At 38.5% G+C, this 20,774-nt stretch overlaps 1 protein-coding gene and 1 long non-coding RNA gene across 7 annotated transcripts in view; one reads left to right on the top strand and one right to left on the bottom strand.

The window, feature by feature from the left end:
• Etv1 (ETS variant transcription factor 1) overlaps positions 1 to 20,774 on the bottom strand; it is an 89,518-nt gene that overhangs the window by 9,703 nt on the left and 59,041 nt on the right. For all 6 annotated transcript variants that reach the window (XM_031355743.1, XM_031355745.1, XM_031355742.1 and 3 more), the window contains 3 exons: positions 8,485 to 8,553; positions 6,293 to 6,361; positions 3,087 to 3,256 (listed from right to left, as the gene is read on the bottom strand). In XM_031355743.1, coding sequence (XP_031211603.1) covers positions 3,087 to 3,256; positions 6,293 to 6,361; positions 8,485 to 8,553 — 308 coding nt within the window. The remainder of the gene's footprint in view (positions 1 to 3,086; positions 3,257 to 6,292; positions 6,362 to 8,484; positions 8,554 to 20,774) is intronic.
• Positions 774 to 18,830, top strand: LOC116079757. Its single transcript, XR_004114144.1, has 6 exons — positions 774 to 924; positions 3,128 to 3,209; positions 5,639 to 5,759; positions 7,660 to 7,795; positions 17,969 to 18,059; positions 18,615 to 18,830. It is a non-coding gene; the product is annotated as an uncharacterized LOC116079757 (long non-coding RNA).

Genomic DNA, 20,774 nt, shown 5'->3' with positions numbered 1-20,774 from the left:
TGCATTTGTAAAAAAACAAAAACAAAAAAAAAAGAGACTCTGCTCAGATTGTAGGAAAGAATGACCAGCTGGCATCGAGTCAACAGAGAAAACAGTATGCCGATTAATAAGCTCAACTACAAATAACTGTTGTGGCCTAAAGCAGCGTCTAAGAAAACTATAGCTAACCCCAAACTGGAAAATTAAGCTCATTTAGGAAACATTAATTGGATGCTAAAAATAAGGCGGAAGTGGAAAAGTCACCATGTCTATGAGTCTTTTCCTTTTAAAGCAGAATGCCCATAGTGTGGCTTAGTAAATGTCTCAGAAGTGTTTCAAATGTGACTGTCATAGAACGCTGGATGTGGCTAAGACAGAGCTTTCCAGCACAGCTTTGAATACACTTCTTCCCAGTGCTACCATTCCACTTCACCATCACACCAGGCTGATGGAGGCGAAAAAGAGAGAGGAGCCTGTTTCTCTCAACCCAGTGCTATGTAGATCTCATTAATCCCTTCTCTGTGTTAGTCTGCAGAGAGACCATGCACAGCCTCAGCGAGGGTACAAGTGCATTCTCAGAGCATGAGCCTTTGTTTCCATGACATTCCATTCCAAGTTGTGTCCCATCCACAAAAAGAGTCCTCAAAATCATCTCTCTGCTCTTGTCTTCCCTTCATTAGCAACAATCTCTCTGTCACCGACAACCCCACCTTTGAGTAATTTGTGTTCTCGAAATGAACAAATAATGGTATGGAATCACAGTGGTTGGTATTCTGTTATGTGAGTAGTGATACCACTGAGCAGAGTCAAAGACTATCTGATCAAGCCAGCAGTCACAATGGAGGATACATCTTAATTTTCTACAGTCTTTACAGTAAATGCTCTAAGCCATACTGAATGGAGCAGGGACAGGTGTCAATAGGAAAGAAAAACAAGTCACACATGGTAAGGTATGCTGGGAATTCCAGCACCTGGGAGCTGAATATGAGACTAAGGCTATGGCAGGAGATTATGAGTTCTAGACCATACATGGCTATGAGACCCTGAAATGGGGAGCAGAAGGGAGATGAGTGAAAGACAAGGAAGGATGGAAGGAAGGAAGGAAGGAAGGAAGGAAGGAAGGAAGAAGTTTTGTTTTATTGGGCTTTTATTTTTGGCTTTTTTGTTTTTTTAAGTAAACTCTTTCAAAGTGTTATAAAGGATATCAGTGGCTCAATGGAGACACAACTGTACAGCAGGCAGGTGTGAGAAGTTCTGTTAGGCAATAATTCCTGAAAGCATTCATTTACCAATGAGTCTTTATCAGAGTTTTACCAGAGTCCTTTTCAAAATTAAAAGGCAACAGAGTTTAAGGAACCATAGAAGTCTCTGGAGAGAGTGACGTAACTGTTGTGAATACCTTAAGAGAGTTTGCTTTTTATAATGCCAACTCATTCTCAGCATTATGAATTGTTAGTCTATACATGAAGAAGTCTGTTCTTAGATCTATTTTTGTCATAACTGGCACAAAGTTAAGGTAAAAATAGAAAACAATATGTGTATACAATGTAGACAAAAGGGTGTAAAATTAACAGGAAGCCTAAATAAGTACTTAGTGTACTTGGTTCCGCCTAAGTGCCACCAATGCCATACATACAACCATAGCAGATTCAGAATTTCAATCATTATCATTTTAAACTATAAGGTGAAAGATGAGAAAGTAAGTCCTGTGAGTGGTAAAGTATGGTGGCTTCCAAATCATTACTCATGTAATGATTGTGGTGGTTGTGTGTCTCCACTGAAATATTTGTTATGTAGGGGAGAATAAAGAGGGCCTGTGGGCCATAAAGACTAAAATAATTCACAGGTTCTTTCTAAAGAAGAAATTGGAAGAAACAACATGGCCATTGTCTGATGTATATGATAGTTAAGAGTGAATTAGGAACCATTAAGAAATAGAATATTTAATATTTTAAGGTGTTTTCTTTTTCTGTGTGTGTGTGTGTGTGTGTGTGTGTGTGTGTGTGTGGCCACAGTGGATGAAAGGTATCTTCCTAAATCAGTCTTGACCTTGTCGTTTGAGACAGGATCTTTCACTAAACATGGAACCATACTGATTCAGGTAGATTAGATGGCCAGAACGTCCCCAGGGTCTTTCTGTGTCTGCCCCTAGCGGGCTGGGATTAAAGGTATACACTGCTATCCTTGGCTTTTCGAGTGGCTGCTGGGGACAGAATTGAAGTCCTCATGCTGGTGCAGAAGCACATTACTTACTGAGCTGTCTTCTCAGGCCCCTAGGGATGGATGTAGAACAAAAGCATAGGAGGCACGTAGTTCCTATTGCACAATTCTCAGTGAGCTTGTCACCGTTTGAAAATAGTCAACTGACTGAATTACTGGGTCTTGTTATTGACTTTATACATCTGAGACAGCAAAGTTGTTAAACTATCAGTTGTATGAAACAGATGCAATTATGTATCTTTCTCACATTTAAATAATAAGAAAATTCAAAATGTGTTGACATTAACTGGTCATCTAGCCAGATCTTCCATTCTTTTTTTCAGACTCAAACATATAAACACCAGGGATTGTTAAACAGACATAGTCACTCACAGAATGTTGTCTCTCCTGAATGGCTCGAACATTACTGACATCACTCAGTAATGTCTCCTGTCCTAACAAATATGACAAATGTCAAAGTGTTCTGTTTCTGCTCAGTTTATTTTAATCTCAGGTGGAGGGAAATGCCTGTTTAACTGACACAAAGCCACATTGAACTTCTCCAGTCCAACTCTTGCTTTGATTATTAAAATCTTGCATTCCTGTCACAGTAAAGGGCTCTGCGAGTACTCCGTTAGGTATCGTTAGCCTGTGTTGCCAGCACCATAATTTTGTAGCTCTTCACTTATATCATTTAAGTACATCTACAGAAAAATCAAAGTTTCTTTATAGTCACATGGAGCTCTAAATATACCAGAAAATATAGATACCCAAGCAATTAGCAACAGTTTTCCTACTCCAGAGTGTTTGGTGTGTGTTTGATGTGAAGCCAGTACTCTACTGCAAAACTCGTTCTCTGAACAGATGTATACCGTTCAGATTCCTACTCAAAATCTACTTAGACTAACCTCTTCAGGCTCAATAAGTTTAAATTCCATGCCTCGTCCAGTCCAGGCAATGAAATGAGAATTTGAAGGGTCATCCAGAAGAGCTACCAAAAACTGCCAGAGCTGAAGGGATCCTCGCCTCTGGTACGTGGGTCCTTCCCGGTACATTCCTGGTTCTTGCTTAATGTCCCCTAAGTTGAAAAGATAAATAATTATCAGCAATATTATGCCATTTGTATAAAACTGACACCAAAGCAATCATGGAAACGGCTAAACACAATCACCATGGTGATTGCAAACAGCACTGTTAAATACAGATTTAAAATGATCAAATGATTAAAAGCAAACCAACCATCTACACAAACTTGCAGATGACATAGCAATATGTATTCTCATTAATGCAAATGTACACAAGTAAGGAGTAAATTCATAACCATCATTTACTTAGAACAACCTAGTCCAACGGTCGATCCTTCACTCGTGCCTTTACAAGCCATCACACCCAATCATGCTTGTTTGCTTCATTAGTGCCGTTTCTCTGGCTCTGACTAACACTGAGAGAGAAATAATCAGCCTCAAGCTCTGGGCATTTTTTTTATTTGTAACAATTAATTTCTACAAGCTGTAATTTGCAAATACTTTATTGGCCCCCACATGACCGACTACTGAAAATCTCAGTGAACATATTTCAAGGAAAATTTAGTAATATCATAATGTCTGTGTGACCTGTGCTTTATATGAATTAGGAAGTTTTCTCTTGTGGGAGTCAGTGGCAGCAGCAGCAGGAGCGCTCCACCTACTGTACCTCCCTCCAGAAGCTACTACTGTGTTACTTGGTAATAAATAAAACAACATTTCCGATGAACAAAACTTACGTGCGTTTTTGTTCATTTAATTTTGTTTGCTGGTCTTTTTTTTTTAAAGGCCAATTTTAGCCGGTGTATAACAACACACACATTGTGTAAAATAGATTTTTTTTACCAAACCAAAATAAAAATGTGCTCCATTTACCTAGTATGGCATAGAAAAGCGTCTAGCATGAGTACTGGCATTAACACTGCTTTTGCTGTACAACTGACTTAGCTCAAAACAAAAGAAAAGAAAACAGAGGCCTTAGTGGTCTGAGCACTGCTCACTTCGTTCCCACTCCAGCCAGGCTTCTCAGAACTGTATGGGCCTGCCTGCACTGGGAAGTATTGTGCTAATGCCTACAGACAGCTCAGGGTCAGTGTGTGAATTTCTCTTCCTGATTGAAGAAGCAATTCAGGAAGGATATATTCACCTACCTCTATTCATATTAAGTGTGAACTACAAAATAAACATAAATCACAAGCGCTCTAAAAATTTCTAGTAGTTATGAAGAAGAAATACACCTTGTCACATGACCAGGAAAAAAAAAACACAATACTTTAAAAGGCACGCAAACATTCAGCCAATAGCCACTGAAAAATCTCTCTTTTTTTTTCCCCCTCCCAGATTTTTGAGACAGGGTTTCTTTGTGTAGCCCTGGCTGGCCTGGAACTCACTTTGTAGACCAAGCTGGCCTCGAACTCAGAAATCTGCCTGCCTCTGTCTCCTAAGTGCTGGGATAAAAGTCCTGTGCCATCACTGCCTGGCTAAGTCCTTTTGTTCTTAACAAGGTAATTTAGGAGTGTATCTGTATGTTGATTTAAAGTCAGTTTTATTTATCTCAGACCTTTCCTTGTCGTACTTAAATTACTTAAATTTTTTTTCCTATGGAGGCAAGTGGATAATCATGCTGACAGAGTGGAACCTTGTTACATGTAGCTTCTAGAGTGTTGTTGCATATAAATGTGACTTATTCCATTAGCCACATGCGAAAAATAATCATTGCTGTTCGTTTGCCATCCAGTACTTAAACAATGCAGTTTTTAATATATATAAAGTTAAAGAACAGTCAAAGACAGCGAAGGACAGTCAGCTTCCTAGGTGCCAGCATTCTACTTTGCCATAGTGTAAAGGTAGTCCCCCTCTGTGTAGGCCCTTACTAAGTTTAAGCTTATTTAAGATGTGAAACTCACAATAAATGAAAGGAAGAAAGAACAGTCCAGAAAGCAAGTCTTAAGCTCCATGTCCACAGAAAAAGGCACATTTTAAGAACTGTGATGGTGTGCTGTTAGTGGCAGTTAATACAACTCATGCTTCTGAAACAGAAGTGTAAAGATTGTAGAAGAAAACCAAAAACCCCTTTGGGGTTTCAACTCCATGATCTTTAATAAATTGAACCATCTTAAAGGGGGCTAAGGAAATAGATTTTACTAAAACTCACCATCCTTCCCAAAAGCTACAAAAGCAGCAAGAAGCATAGGAGCTAAATCCTCAAGAACTAATTATGAGATTGAACAGAAATCTGAACATGCACTTTGCTGTTTAAATAATGACAATTAAAACCTCTGAGAGCGCCCAAGTCATTACAGCCTAGATCCCCAAAGTTTTTGCAATCAGCTAATCAGAGGGCCCCTGCTCATTTCCTGTTTGACAATCAAAGCAGGAACTATGGAGACCACTCCGAAGAACCACTAAATGAATTAACCGTTCACTTTTTCCCAAAGCTTCCTTGTAAATGTCAGCTTTTGCCACAACGCTTGTCAAGAAAAGAAGATTCTATCTAGTTTGACGCTCTTTTCTAATATCGGGGACCTATTCATGGCACTAGAGAGAGATATTTGAAAGGTAATGCGTTCCTAACTTCCTTTTAAGCAATTACAACATAATGTTACATTAGTAATGTACATCTTTCTTGGTGGGGGTGTGGGGGTAAGCAATCAGTAGACTCAATGGGCAGTTATGTTGTTCCTGTGCTCCATAATGCATCTTTTCATGAACAATAAAAAGAAAGGGCTTGCATTAGTCATCAGTGCATCCACAGTAGCATGCTTTCTGTTCTCCTTTGTTAATTACAGGATCAGCTTTCAGTAAATCTCAAGCTGCATGTGTTTCACAGGGCTATGGAAAGATGCCCTGCTCTACAGAGCACAGCAACAATGCTGATCTTCTCTCCCCAAAAAAGATCCAAAAAGAGGACTCTCATAGCTAAGAGAGCAGTAAGGGGAGGAAGGACGAGAATGTCCAGTAACTACACAAGCTCTCAGTGTGTGACAAATGGTGCACATAGAACCCCCTAAGTACAAATGTTAACTGCTTTCAGAAAAGAAAAGAGTGGTTTCCACTCAAAAAAATCGAACTGTAAAAGGAGAGAAACCCACCATCGAACTTCTCCGGGACGACACAGGTGTCATCATAGAACTGCCTGGGACCCTTCTCAAACATGCAGCCTGTGGGAGGAAAAGAGAATACATTTATTAATGGGAGAATATGAAATTATGCTCAAAATTTCTTTAACCACCACCAACACACACACACACACACACACACACACACACACACACACACACACACACGCACGCACGCACACAAAATGTCTTGAAACAGACTCCGTCACCTTCCAGCCATTTGGTATTTGACACATTAGTTTGGTTCTTTGCCTTGATCTTCCCACCTATCAAGTGGGGATGAGAGTAGTAGAGCTGGTGTGAAGACTGAATGATTTTCATGCACTCCAATTTAGAGGGGTGCCATAGCACAGTGATATATAAACATCAGAGATTTATAACTGCTGACTTAAGCAGAGACCTCACAAAAATCCTGGCAAACCTACGCTTAATAATGCATCGCTTTATTTTCTGGCTTCTCCTTTGTTTCATTATTCAAGAGAGGGACAGCAAAGCCAATTTCTGGTCTTGTCCCTGACACTCTGAAGCACATTTAGTTTACCGTTTACTTCACTGTAGAAGTATCTTGGAAATCTAACATTACCATTTTAAAATATTTTTTATTATACTGTCCACACACTTACATGAGTATGCACATGTATGTGTGCACACTCGTGCATGCTTATATGTGTATGTGCGTGTGTGTGCATGTGCATTTGTGTGTGTGCACGTGTGTTGTGTCCATGTCAGTCACAGCATGGCCTGAAGGTTGGAGGACAACTTGTCTTAGTAGCTCTCTCCTTCTACCATGTGAATTTGTGGATTGAATTAAACTTGCAAGGCTTGGGGTCAAGCACCACCATCCACAGGGCGATCACCCCAACTACATATCATCATTCATAGGCAAGAGAGTAAGAAAAGGGGCGTTACTATTGTTTTGTTTTGTGCTGTAACATAACTTATCTCATAGAAAAAGTAAAAATAAGCTGGTATCTTCTACTAATTCTTTTCTCTCTCACATACACTTGATTCACCTAATTGTCTCCTTTACTTATGGGAGAAACTTCATACAATTCAACCATACATAATAAGGTTCCCTATGGCAGGTTTATAATATTAATAACATTGGCAAGAATAACTACCCTGCGTTGGTGCAAAGCTTTCCTCTCAGGTATTTTAGATGTACTATCTTCTGTTATCAATGAAATGTCTATTAATATGATTCATATAAAAGCATGAATACTAATCCTAACTGAAGGTGTAGTATCTATGGCAAGTTTATTGAAGAACCATGTACAGTTCGAGGAATCCTTCTGTAGAGATAATTTCCAGATAATCATTTCTTGTCTGTTACTTTGCAGATGTCAAAGTCTATTAGAGAAGAGTATTCTATTGTGGTTACCTGAAATAAAAATTCTGTCTCTACACAGCTTATGTGAATCCATCCATCCTTAATAATTACTTTTCCAAAAGGTACAAAATTCAGGACAGTGAAAGGTAAAGTTGCACTACCATGTTTTACTTCAAACTGTGACTTAGGCATATAAGATCATACATAACTCAATATTTTCCAAGATGCGTGTCAGTCGAGTGCAGTAAGGTGGGTAATCTGGAAGGAGCCGTTTCTAGGTGGGTAATCTGGAAGGAGCCGTTTCTAGGTGGGTAATCTGGAAGGAGCCGTTTCTAGGTGGGTCATCTGGAAGGAGCTGTTTCTAGGTGGGTAATCTGGAAGGAGCCGTTTCTAGGTGGGTAATCTGGAAGGAGCCGTTTCTAGGTGGGTAATCTGGAAGGAGCTGTTTCTAGGTGGGTAATCTGGAAGGAGCTGTTTCTAGGTGAAAGACTGAGAGTTGCTGGCAGAGCACAGCTATGGTTGTGGACAACACTCACGCTCACAACAAAGCACAAGCTACTAAGATGGGAAACACTATCTTTTCATCTTCAAACAACAGAATGGGCTGTGTGCTTATGTCATCTTACCAGGGACTGAGCCCATGGACTTGGGTACATTGGCCAAACACCCTGCCATTTCTCATCTCCCCAAACAATATTTTTTATATATAAATAATATTTTAGGAACATGACTGCATACCCCAAAGAACACAATGAATGAGTAAGTAGATCCATTTTGGAATGTCTGATTACTTTTAATGTTATTTACAAGCAATTTTTAAAAATGGAGAACTTAACTTCCGTTCTGCTTGGATGAGCCAGGAAGCCTTCTTGCCTCATATAAATGGAGTGGCAGCTAGGCACTTCTGAAAGAAAAAACAAAATGTGTCATAGAAAGGCAGGTTAGAAGGGAAGAGCAGGTAAAAGGTACACAGAACAGAGCAGAAACATCAAGAGCGCCAGTGATCAAGTCTGTCAGAACAGGGAGAACATTTTCAGTGGGGCCTCCAAGAACATAAAGCTAAATGGATCATAGTAGAGGCTGGCTCTCTTCAATAAGCAGGTCAACACAGTTTTACCAACTCAACTTTGCTGAAGTTCAGCAATACCATATGGATGTCACACCAGTATGTTTAAAGGACAAATGGAATTAATTTATATATCTCACAATGCTTCTCTCTATGCACAGTGCTAAATGGTTCAGTCATGGGTGACTTCACAAATACTAGACAGAAATTACTAAGAAAAGACAGAAAATTAAATCTCATAAATTATCTTGATAATTTTGAACTGTTTTCCTCAGATAATAGCATGTCTGGCTTTTCATTTTTATTAAGAGTATAGATCATGTTCAAAGCCAACAGAAGGGACGGCACGTAACAAGCAGTTTTACAGTGCCTGTGCCAAGAGAAAGCCTCCCTACAAGGCCAAGGATTCTGGAAGAGAAAACAAAGTTGCTAAATGTGGACCTGGCTCAGGTGCTGACTCAGAACTGAGCATGCTCAGTGCTTTTGACACAGAAAAATGAGGTTAACATGGAGCAGACGTGTAAGCTACATAAATTTGCACAAATCTTTCTTTACTTGTATTGCTATAAAATAAATGGTTGAGATATGGTCCCTGATACGTACTACAGCTCTCCAGTTCCCTGGTGAAGAGGATGGATTTATTCTGAAACAAGAAAGACATACTGCAGCCCCCAATATAAAGGCCTTTCCATATTTTAGGAATCTCTTCTGAGCCTCAATCCCTATTTTGTACTTCATTTTAAAACATTGTCCTTAAAACTAATTCTTCAAAACAGAAAGTTGCAGCTCCCCTATCCTTGAATGCATTAAAGTTTAAGATCAAGCCACTTAGATCACCTGTATGTCTTAGTAGTTTTTTAAGCAACATTAAAAAGAATAAATGTGTGCCACAAATATACTATTTAATAAAAAAATATTCCTACTTTCCCACTACCTGTAATTAAAATATACCATTCTTAAGAAATGAATTTAAAAAGCCTCGTCTCTTCAGACCTATTTAGCTACATACTCCTTGTAACAATGGGTAACCAGTACCTTTATTTGGCTTGGTTTTTCCCTTGGTCTAGAATTTTCCATTTTCAAAGTCAGTATTTTTTTAGTGGGGGTCTGATGACAAATGATAATTTTTTGGTCAACAAAAATATGTACAGTTTTTACCATAAAAATATTTTAACCCATATGGTTTTAATCTAAAAGAACTTTCCAGTACGCCATAATTCTAGCATTTTAAAAAGTATGGATTTGGTGGTATCCATCTATAATCGTAGTATTCAAGAGCCTGAGGAAGAAAGATTGTGAAGTTGAGACCAGTCTGAGTTACACAGAGACTCTGTCTCAGAAAACAATGCAAGGAAACCAATTAGAGCCAAGTGGGTGGGCAGATAGCTCAGGACAAGTCCCTAGGTACAATCTTGGGCATCAAAAATAAATGAATAAGTAAATAAAATTAAATACTTATATAAAATGAAAGTACATAATAAATCATAGCTTACATGATGAAGATAGTATAAAACTTATACACACACACACTTTTTTCTATAATGTCCTTCATATAATTTATTACATAGTACATAATTCTGAATCTATGAAGGTAAAGTGCCTCTCTTCCTGACAGTATTGATAACTGGTTGAATAGTTAGCAAGCCATTTTATCCCAACTTCAAACTAATGACCAAGCTTCACATTAATTTTTAACATTATTCTGATCTATTGCCAGGCAAAAGGTCCCTCAAAACAGCTGGGCCTGGAAGGGACAGCGTTAAGGACTGCAGGCAGTGCAACAGCTGCTTGGAGGAGAGCCTTCTGCTGTACTGATGTCACCATGCCACAAAAATACTCTGACTGCTCCACACCTGGGGTACGGCTGTAAAAACAGCTGGCAGCTCTGGAGGCAGCTCAAGGAAAAGACAGAGGCTGAAGTCTATTCCATATTAGTGTGGCTAAAGATACACTTCCCCCCAGACCACGAGGACAAAAAGGGCCGGGATGGCACTCATGCATTTCTAGGGAACCCAGAACTCAAGGCTGAAGGATGCGACATCCTGGAAAACCAGACACGGACGTCAAAGATACTTCATGTACAGTTAGTCTAATCCTGCATCCAGAAAGCAGATGCCATCTCTGGTGCTTCTCTTACACTGTAATGTACTTCGAGAGTTGTAGCTCTTCATCTACATATTTTAAATAGGTATTTCTAAAATCTAGTTAAATACATTTTAAATTTATTTAAAAATCAGTAACACATGATAAGGCAGAGGCCAGAATCTCCATTATAGTTCTCCAAAGAACAACGTGTGATTTGCATTTTTACGAGGACATGAGTGGCAATTTATGGAGAGAATTGTGCTTTTCCAATTCTTACCATTTACTACATGAGAGCAAATAAAATTAACAACTAATTTTTTAAAGGCAAGACCTTGGCTAGCATTTTAAAATCTACCCTGCCCTTAAAATGAATGCCATTTATATAGTCCAGAGAAGCCAGAATTTTTTTCTTTTTAAATAAAGGACAGGGCTAGGAGGTTTATTCACATACAATAACTAAAGTCATGTTATTCTAAAGTGATAACAGTTAATTTATGACTATCTGAGTGGGTCAGACTCTAATCAAATTGTAGAAACATTTCCAAAGTGATTATTCAATCAAATGACTAACATGGTTAATTAGGGGCCGTAAACATTGCTCTGAAGTTCATCAAAGTAATGACTTGCCCAGAAAAATTACTGCTAATTAAATTGCCTGCTGCTTTCATTTCTACCTTATCTAATAAAAAAAAAGTACAACTGGTGCGATTTGGCATTACATTTGAACTTTTACTAAATGCTCAACTAAGAACCAAACTGGCTAAGTGGTGACTTCAAAGGTAGACACTGGGTGACAGGGACAGAGGTGTTGCTGTGCAGAGCCTTCCATATTACAATGCAAAAGTAATAGTTAACTGTAGCCTGGCCTCTGGAAATATGCTAGGAGGGCAGGACATTTACACTATCTTATCCTCTGGTTATAATCTTAGGATGATCATCACAGCACAGTGATTGCCAATGACCACGTTGTCATCTAATAGGTGCACATTCAAGCCTGAGGTCTCTCATTTCACGGGAGTGTAGCTCTGTGTAGGTTGGTTAGCAGCTTTTTCCTCAACCTTCTCATCTGTAAAATGGGAGGGCTACTGATACTTTGAAAAGGGTTGTTAAGAGGAACATGCGGAGTAAGTTGCACGCAATGTTGCTCCTTTGGTAAAGCTGCCCAGATCAGTACTGTGTTTTCCAGCAGAGCTTTACATTGTAAGGCAAAGGGAAAAAGAAGCTTTTTTTAGTTTCATGTACATGTATCTTGAAATGAAGTGATACTCCATCTCGGCATACACAGACAGTAAGAATTTAGGATATAAATGTATATTTTGTCATCTTAATTTCCTGTTCTTAAGTCTCATGAACTAGTTGATTTGCTGGTTACTAGAGAAATTACTCGGGAATAGTCTCTGTAAATTTTTCTCTTTATGTTATCTACAATATATTTATTGAACAGTCATCATGGATTTATGATTAAGCCAGAATTTCCATGGGATGTTTTAAATACTCGAGGATCTCCCTTTGAAATTCATTTTCTCCCCAATATTAACCCTTGTTATTTGCTCTTAAATAACACTGGCCTATGAAGTTTAAAAGTCAGTCTATAAATTGGATTATATAAATTGAATTTAAGACAAAGGATTTCTAGTGCTGTAGAAACTTGTGGATCAAAGCGTTCTAAAACACGATATTAGTGTTGACCAAAACGGCTCACAGAAATCACAGTGCTTGTAATTTGTTACAGACGAGCTTTTGTGGTGATGAAAGCTGATCTAATATGCTGTAAAAATTCAAAGCAGTGCAGTGCTGCTGGCAACTCAAGGCTTGGACAACGTATGGGTGGAGTCAAGAACAAAGCATGCTAACTCTCCTAACTGCCCTCTGGGGTGAGGCCTCACCTCACAAAGTATGACTACTAAAGGTATCATACTTGATACCATAAGTGATACCATCTCCAGATACATGTGCAGGAAACTTTAAAAAGTAATAATGTAAACTGGAAAAATACAGTTTGAGTCTGGGCAGCTTTAGCAAAGGTTTGACCATGAAGTACAGTTCTGAATTTGCACCTGTAGTATGACTGGCACTCCTTTGATTTGCATATTTGCTGCTCAGTTGTACAAAATGAAAATTCCCCTTTGGCTATCATTTGTCTAAGCCTCCAAAAGGTATACCAGGCTCACACAGGAAAGATTTGTCACGATTTTCTAGGGCATTTCTAGTGGTGGCTGAAACTGCTTTGTCATCAAGTAGTGTGTCAAAGCGGGATTATCTCATATAGCAAACTGAACAAGGAGGTAGGAAAGACAGCCTTCATCATCTGATGCTCCTGCTTAGACTCCTGAAGGAATAAACAATGCACAACTTAATTAAGCTTTCAAATGTCGTAAGGTGAAAGACAAATCCCAGTAAAATAGGAATAGCTCGACTGTGCCTTTCTTTGCTTTCATTTAAATTAGAATGCAAAACTTGCCTGATTGTACATTTTAACTCCTTGTAGGGGTAATATGAGTAAGTGAAGCTGACACAGAACCATTCATACATTCACTTTTAAAATAGGGCCTCATCCTGTCCTATTCATGGACCCTGCCCAGTACTGGGGTCACATGCATGAGTAATGAGAGAAATTTTAAACTGATAAATATGCAGAGCCAAAATGGTTTAGTCTGTAAAACATGGATTTGAAAGTATTATATATTTTGTAAGGGGTGTGTGTGTGTGTGTGTGTGTGTGTGTGTGTATGCTCTTCAATGCAAAACTGGAAGATTTAACCATTTTTTGTTAGTATTATTATTCAACAAATTTCTGAAACTATGTGAAGTAAATCCTGAGGTAGCTGAGGATCTCTATGATACATAGTAGACTGCTTGCCTAGCATGCAGGAAATACTTGGTTCAAGTCTAAGAAATATCATGACATTAGCTATATTAACAACTTGTGACACCAATTAAAACTTTATTCTTTCAATGTTTTCATCTCCAGTTCTTTAACTGTTACTTCCCTGGTTTGGGCTTGTTTCTTCCCACTTTCTATTCTATTCCCACTTTCACATATTATGTTAAAAAACCAAAGGATGTCCAGGGCATAAGTAACACGAGCTTTATAAAGACAGGTGTAAATGCTAATACAGAAACACCCACGTTACCCTTAACTCTGCTTTCACATTTGATACATGAATGAAATTGATATACTTAATCAAGAAAACTATATTTTATAGTCTCCTAAAAGTCATCGTCATGAAAAAGAAGTTTTTGTACCAATAATGTATTCTATATTGAAGAAATCTGCAAATTACTAATTCTAAAATAAGTTCCAGCAGTAGTATGTCTAGACTCACATGAGAAAGAAGACAACAAGGAGCTGTAAAGTTCCACAGAAATTCTGGTTCTCAGTCACAAAGGACTAAGCAAAACAGTCAAAGGAGGTGGCTAGAGAGGTGTCTCAAAGGCAGCGGTTTTGCAAGTTATGTTGTTCATGCAGAGAACTTAGGTTCGATTCTCAGCATGCACTTGAGTTGTGTGACTCACAACTATCCATAATTCCAGCTTCAGGGTATCCAACACCCTCTTTTGACTTCCCTGATGATAAGGCACACACAGGGTACGCAGGCATTTATGAAAGTAAAACACGTATGTAAACATACAATAAAATAAATGCATTTTTAAAAAGAAAGTACTGGATTTGTATATGGCTTCAGTTTTAAGAAGAAAATGATAAATTTAGTATTGCTTCAGCCACGCTTGGGATACCTCCCTTTCAGCAAATTATGAAGGCAAATAAACTAAGCCAACATTGATAGACTCTTCTTTAAAAAGAGACGGGACTAAGAACACTCCTAACCATCATACTGTTGGCAAAATCAAGGGTAGAAGAAGGAACTCAATGTTTGTGAGGCACAATGGCAGTGTAGTAGCACACAATAGCCTAAGACTTTCCCTCTGAAACTCCAAATATTTCTCATAAGCTTCTGAGCTATTTTTGGACAGTGTCACACACAAAATGTAAGCAGGTCTAAACAACTTACGAACATTCGAAACCCAGGATTTTGTAAGTTTTACAGGGTTGGGATTTTGTTAAGCTAGTCAAAAAATAAAGTTAAAGTGGCAGAAGACATGAGCAGGGTTATGATTTGGGGTATTTACCCAATAATGCTCTAGTCTGGCAGTTAACAGTAAATCTGAGAACCAATGCCATTGACTGACCCAGTGATTCACAGCAGTAGTCTGTGGTGAAGGCTTTGATACTGAGCAGCCAGTCTGTTCTGATTTGTTTCCCATTGGAAGCTGGATGGTTTGAAAGGAGCAGATTGAAGGTAGAGTTTTTCCTCTTGGTTTCATCCTTCCTGGGATTCCTACCATATTGGGATAATTTGTTCTGCTTGCCTCCAATAAAAATGGAACTAGTAACAGAGTTTAGCTTGAAATATGTCAGACACTGCATACTGTATTAATAAATGATGACTATGGCAGAATATCTCTTATACTTCATGTTACCCTCTAGCCTGAGTATGAGTTTATGGCACCTTGTTAAAGGACTCACAGACTTTGGAGAAATCATAATAAAAATCATACCACTGAATATCCTGCATCAGTGTCAGGTCTATTAATCTATGCTGGACACTGTGTTAGGCACTGCCTAAGCATGATCATATTTCAGATTTACAAAGGCCCCTTTGCAAATAAGTAAATTGGGAGGCAAAAGAAATCTCAAAGCTTACTCCATATGATACAAATGGTAAACAGATACCAGGCTCAGGAGTCAGTATTTTTCAAATGTCACATCAACTGGGTGATTTTACTATTTAATGCTGACAATAAATATAAAGCAGGTCATGTAAATAAAGCAATAAATTCGTAGCACTCACATACTAAAAGGAATCAAAATCAAAGTTAGAGGTCTATTAAAAAATCACAACCACAGGATTGCTGATTTTACAGCTTTATTTTGCTTTTTGAGTGTTTTCCTATTCATTTGAATTACCTGTCCTTAAGAAAGGTACCAAGCACTATTAAAAGCAATTAAACAGAAACATAAATACACAATGAAAATAAGTATCTATTTATCCCAACAAAATTTAAAAAAAAATTTTATTTCAAGTTACAAAACCCATTCCTCCTTTTTACCTAGCTAACTCATTTGAGTATGGAAATATATGAGCTCCAGAACATTTTATAAGAATATTTAAAACATACACTCCAATGAGTGCATACAGATATGGGAGCGCGCGCGCGCGCACACACACACACACACACACACACACACACATACACTGTTCTGAAAAGAAGGTAATCTTTTGCCACTTTTGTTCACATTCACGAAATACAAAAAAAACAAACACAGAGATAGCCAATGGTCTTGAAACTGTTTCATTTCATTTCAAATCTCAGCTCAACTTATAAAAATAGTTATATGTACATTTCACCCACTGGTGGTAAGCAACGTAAAGCCCAAGTGTCCTGGTTGTTTTGTTTGAAAAGAAACCATAAATTACACACTATATAAGTGTACTCCACCCCCGTCAAGTTCCCCTTTCCAAACTAGTCCAGCTAAGGAGCGTGTTATCCCTCCTTCCCCCTTTCCTGCCTGTAAAATCCAAGTTAGACAAACACAGTGGGGCTGAGATGACATATTTGAATGGAATTCAGACCCACCAGTTCCTGTTTATGTTTCTGATTTGAGAATGTTGTCTTCTCATTCACCATACATTAGGAACTCTGGAAGGCCATAAATGGTGTCAGGTTACACACAAGCAGGACCAATGAACATTAATCATTACTTCCAGTCAACTGGCAAAAGCAGCAGCTGATGGAACACTACACCCTCCAGCTCTTTATAAATGACATTCCAGAGAGCCAGGCTTTGTGCATGTGTGTGTGTTTCCTCTCAGTCTCCATTTTATGAATGAAACTCCAGGCTCTATGGAGTCCATTCATGTAAAAGAAATGCTTACAAGACTCTGCCCCCAGGGATCAATCAGTCATGGGTAAAACTGATATGATTGGTTTAAGACAGCCTTCAGCCTTCCATTACTGACTTAAAATGCAGTCCCTGTCCATTTGACCTGTGTTAATGCATGAAGAGTAAATCCAGACTGTAGTCTCAATTCTCAAATCAAATCACTCGCCAAGGCCACTTACAGTAACTCTAGATTTAGAGTATATTGAAGCATTTCTTAGAAAAACTGATAGCATAGACTAGTATCGTGGTTTGGGAGAGTTGCTACTTTAACCAAAATCAAATGAGAAAAAGCAACACAACCCATGTTAGGCAATTAAAAGCAAAGTCAAATTGGGAGGCTGATCCAAGACAACTATTATAATAATGAGGTCAATAAGGTAAATACCGCTGTCACTTTTCACAACTGAAGCACCTAAAACATCAGCCTACTTGTCCATAAACCCCTGGTTGAGTAAAAGAAAACTATCATTGGATGCTAGAACAACATATAGAGAGTTAACATCTTCCAATTAATCCATAGCGCTGTCCTTAACGTTCCCAAGTGCTTCTCATCTTGCCTTTCTTTAGGCAACAACATTAAAAGTCAGGAAAGAGGGAAGATAAGCTGCAGCATTCCATGAAAGGAATGTGGCCTTAAGTAATGATGCTTCATAGAGAACAGAGCTGGGCCTTTGGGGGTGTCACATCTCTGGTTCAAAAAGGTCACTGGAAATGACCAAAAATAGAAGCGATCAAAAGTATCTAATCTAAGCAATCATGAGGATGAGTTGAAAAGACCCGGTTCTAACCTAAACAGTGTGACATGTGTATCTCCAGGCATCTGGATGAGGGGAGAAAGCATGTCTGTCTTCTGGTGACTTGAATCCATGTAGGAACACATTTGCAAATCAACAGGCCCTGTGTTCACACCTGAGCAAATCGCTAGGGAAGAAGCATTGCCATGCGTGGAGAGGGCAGAGGCAGTCCGAAGCAGGACCTTCTGTTTTAAATCCATTCTTACTATAGCTTTATGACAGCTCAGTACTTAACTAACAGCCTCTGATATCAGGCAAACCAAATGCTAGAAAACAACATTGTGGTACTATTTGAGGCTCCAGATTTAAGTAACTGAAGAAGGTACATGGAAAGAAGATAGCTCTCTGTATAGAACACTGTTAATGAATACAAAAACACCATTTTAAGTCTTTATTTTCTTTTAATTTGTTTTTTGCTTGTTTTACAGACACAGTCTCACTCTGTAACCCTGGTGGCCCGAGGCTCTCTTTATAGACCCAACTGGCCTCCAAGTCTGTGCTGCTTGTCTTTGCCTCCAGGTACTGAGCCACCCGACCCAACATTATCACACATTTTTAAGAATTTAATGTGCTGCATAACCTCTATGAGTCAATACATTTAAAACGTAATTAAAACAGTTTATGGAATATAGCCTAACAATTGTTGGGAGATTGTTATTAAAATGTATCCAAGTTGATTTGTGATTTAGGTCCAGTAGTTAAACTGAAATGTGAACAACCTCCTAACTTTAACTTTATGATGGCACAAGAGCATTATACACTCAGTAGGAGCTATCATTCAAATTTTGAATTGTGTTCATGTTCAGGGTTGGAGATAAATGGTTGGGTTCTTTCCCGAGATGCTAGACAGTGGGTGTGATGAACTTCATTTTCTCGTCAGTCACATAAGCACAATGATATGCAAGCTATAATACTGTGTACACTGCTATACAAGGTAAATATTATTAGGCATGTTTTACTTATATTTTCTTTCTAAATGTGCTGAAAAGTATAACTTCATCATTCATGAAGGAACCTCCCTAAATTTTTAAAGAGCTAAAAAAATTCTAGCTATTGTGTCTCTTCCTATTTTAGGTGTTCCATTCTACCAACGGAGAAATGAACGGAGATAATTGTGTAGCTGATCAGAGAAGCTGTACAATTGGAAGGATGCACTGACTCTCATGGCATAAAAACACATCCCATCTCTTTGCTCACTGAATTCTCTCAATAGAATCTCAATTCTGATTTGATTTTTAAAATGACTAAAAATGTTTTCTTCAGTAAGAAATCACTGAATTGCCAATGGTATACGTATGTATGTCTCTTTCTGTAAGCAAAGGTATGTGTATATGTTATAGTTGGAGCATGCATGTTGCCCTAATGGGCTTCAGTATTGAAGACTTGGTCCTGTTGTGTGTGCTACTTGGGAGGTGGTAGAAATTAGGAATTAGAGGAAGTCTCAATTAGTCTCATCTCCTGCGGGGAAACTTTGAAGGTTATATCTGGTCTCCAGCCACCCCATTCCCATCTCTTTGTGGTGGTTGTGGGCCATGAGCAGCCCAGCCTCTCCCACACATTCCCACTCCAGTGATGTCTTGTTTCACCCTACACCAAGAATCAACATTGCCAAGGACTACAAACTGACATGCTTGATCCAAAATAAATCCTTCCTTCTCTCCAGTTGTTTGTGTTAGGCTTGATGTTGCTGATGACAGAGTTCTGGGATATTGTTAAAGGGCAAAGTAACAATGAGGATATTCATACTCTGAAGACACACTATGAGTAGCTCTAACCTTTTTAATTTTGTTATTTTTTTCTTTAGTGTTTTACAAGTTTAGTCAATGGATTAAGTTGCTGAAAAATTATCTCCAAATACATAAAGGCCTCCCTATGTCTATTAAGATGCAAACAGCCATTGTTCTTACTGCCTAACTCAATGACTTTTTGACCATATAAAGCTTTAATTTAAAACCATGTTCTAAAGGCTCACTTCACTGCTGTCCATCTAAATGCTTAGGATGACGAGCCACCAACATAGCAAAACACAGAACAGTATTCAGGACAAAAATACCCTCCCCAGCCCCATTTCTGAACTTGAAGAGGATTCAGAACTCTTTGTTAGAGTGTCAGCTGAGGCCCATGGGAATACTAGACATATTCTTCCGTTATTTTCCCATCTCTTTGCCTACAGGTTGTATTTTTACTCACTAATGAGAGAAAACAACTCTTCCCAAATGTGTAAGCTGATGAAAACATATTTGGGGAACATGAGAGAAGTTTCTGAGGTGAAGAATAGATGGATTTGCAGTGAAGCAAAAGAGGGGCATGCTATTACTTCAAGAACTTCCTGACATCTGTTCAGATACTGCAGTACCCCACAGGTTTGCTCCTGTAAAAATTAACCTAGCTGATAGAAGTCTCAAGTTTTTTGGTCCAGTTCGACTGTATGCACTGTATACCAGGATATCAACATGAAAGACTGAAGTCTGGTAAGACGGCTCAGACAAAATCAAGTTGCATACAAAGGACTTGGAGCTAGTGAGCTATTCATTTGCTTGTCTTTTTTTTCTAATCATTATTGAGCACATGCCAGTAGCACTTTATAAACAGCTTGTAAACTTTGATAAACTCATGTTTTTTCAAGATTTACTTTTTTTTATTTTGGGTGTATGAGGGTTTGCCTACATGGATGTATGTTCAGCATATGTGTATTTGATGTCAATGGAAGCCAGAAAACAACTTTGGATGCCCTAGAACTGGAGTTACAGGCAATTGTGAACTGCAGTGTAGAGGCTGGGAACCAAATCCACATCTTTTGCAGGGGCAATGGGCATTCTCAACAGTTGAGCCATCTTTCCAGCCCTGATAAACTCAATTCTTAAAGGTGTTTGAGGAGCTAGGCAAGGTGACACATGCCTTTAATCCCAGCATTCTGGAGGCAGATATCTGTAAATTCATCAAATTCACATAGTGAATTCCAAACCAGGTAGGGCTGCATAGTGAGGCCCTGTCTCAAAAGGAAAAAAAAAATTGTAGTAAAATTGTTAGGAAAAAAGTAAGAGAAAAGAAAAGATAGTAAAACTTAGTCTTTTACAGGATTGGAGGTCTTATAAGTTGCTACCTTCTAGCAGCTACCATCTAAAATTTGAGTAGAATTTGACCCCTGGCTAGTGTGATTTCCTAAACTAGGGAAGCATAGCCCTAAATCTGAAAACACAATGCTTTTCTAACCCCTGGATCTCAGAGAGAGCC

Source organism: Mastomys coucha, unplaced genomic scaffold (assembly GCF_008632895.1).
Source record: "Mastomys coucha isolate ucsf_1 unplaced genomic scaffold, UCSF_Mcou_1 pScaffold6, whole genome shotgun sequence".
In the NCBI taxonomy this organism is placed as follows: Eukaryota; Metazoa; Chordata; class Mammalia; order Rodentia; family Muridae; genus Mastomys; species Mastomys coucha.
This window is presented reverse-complemented; position numbering and strand designations above follow the sequence as displayed.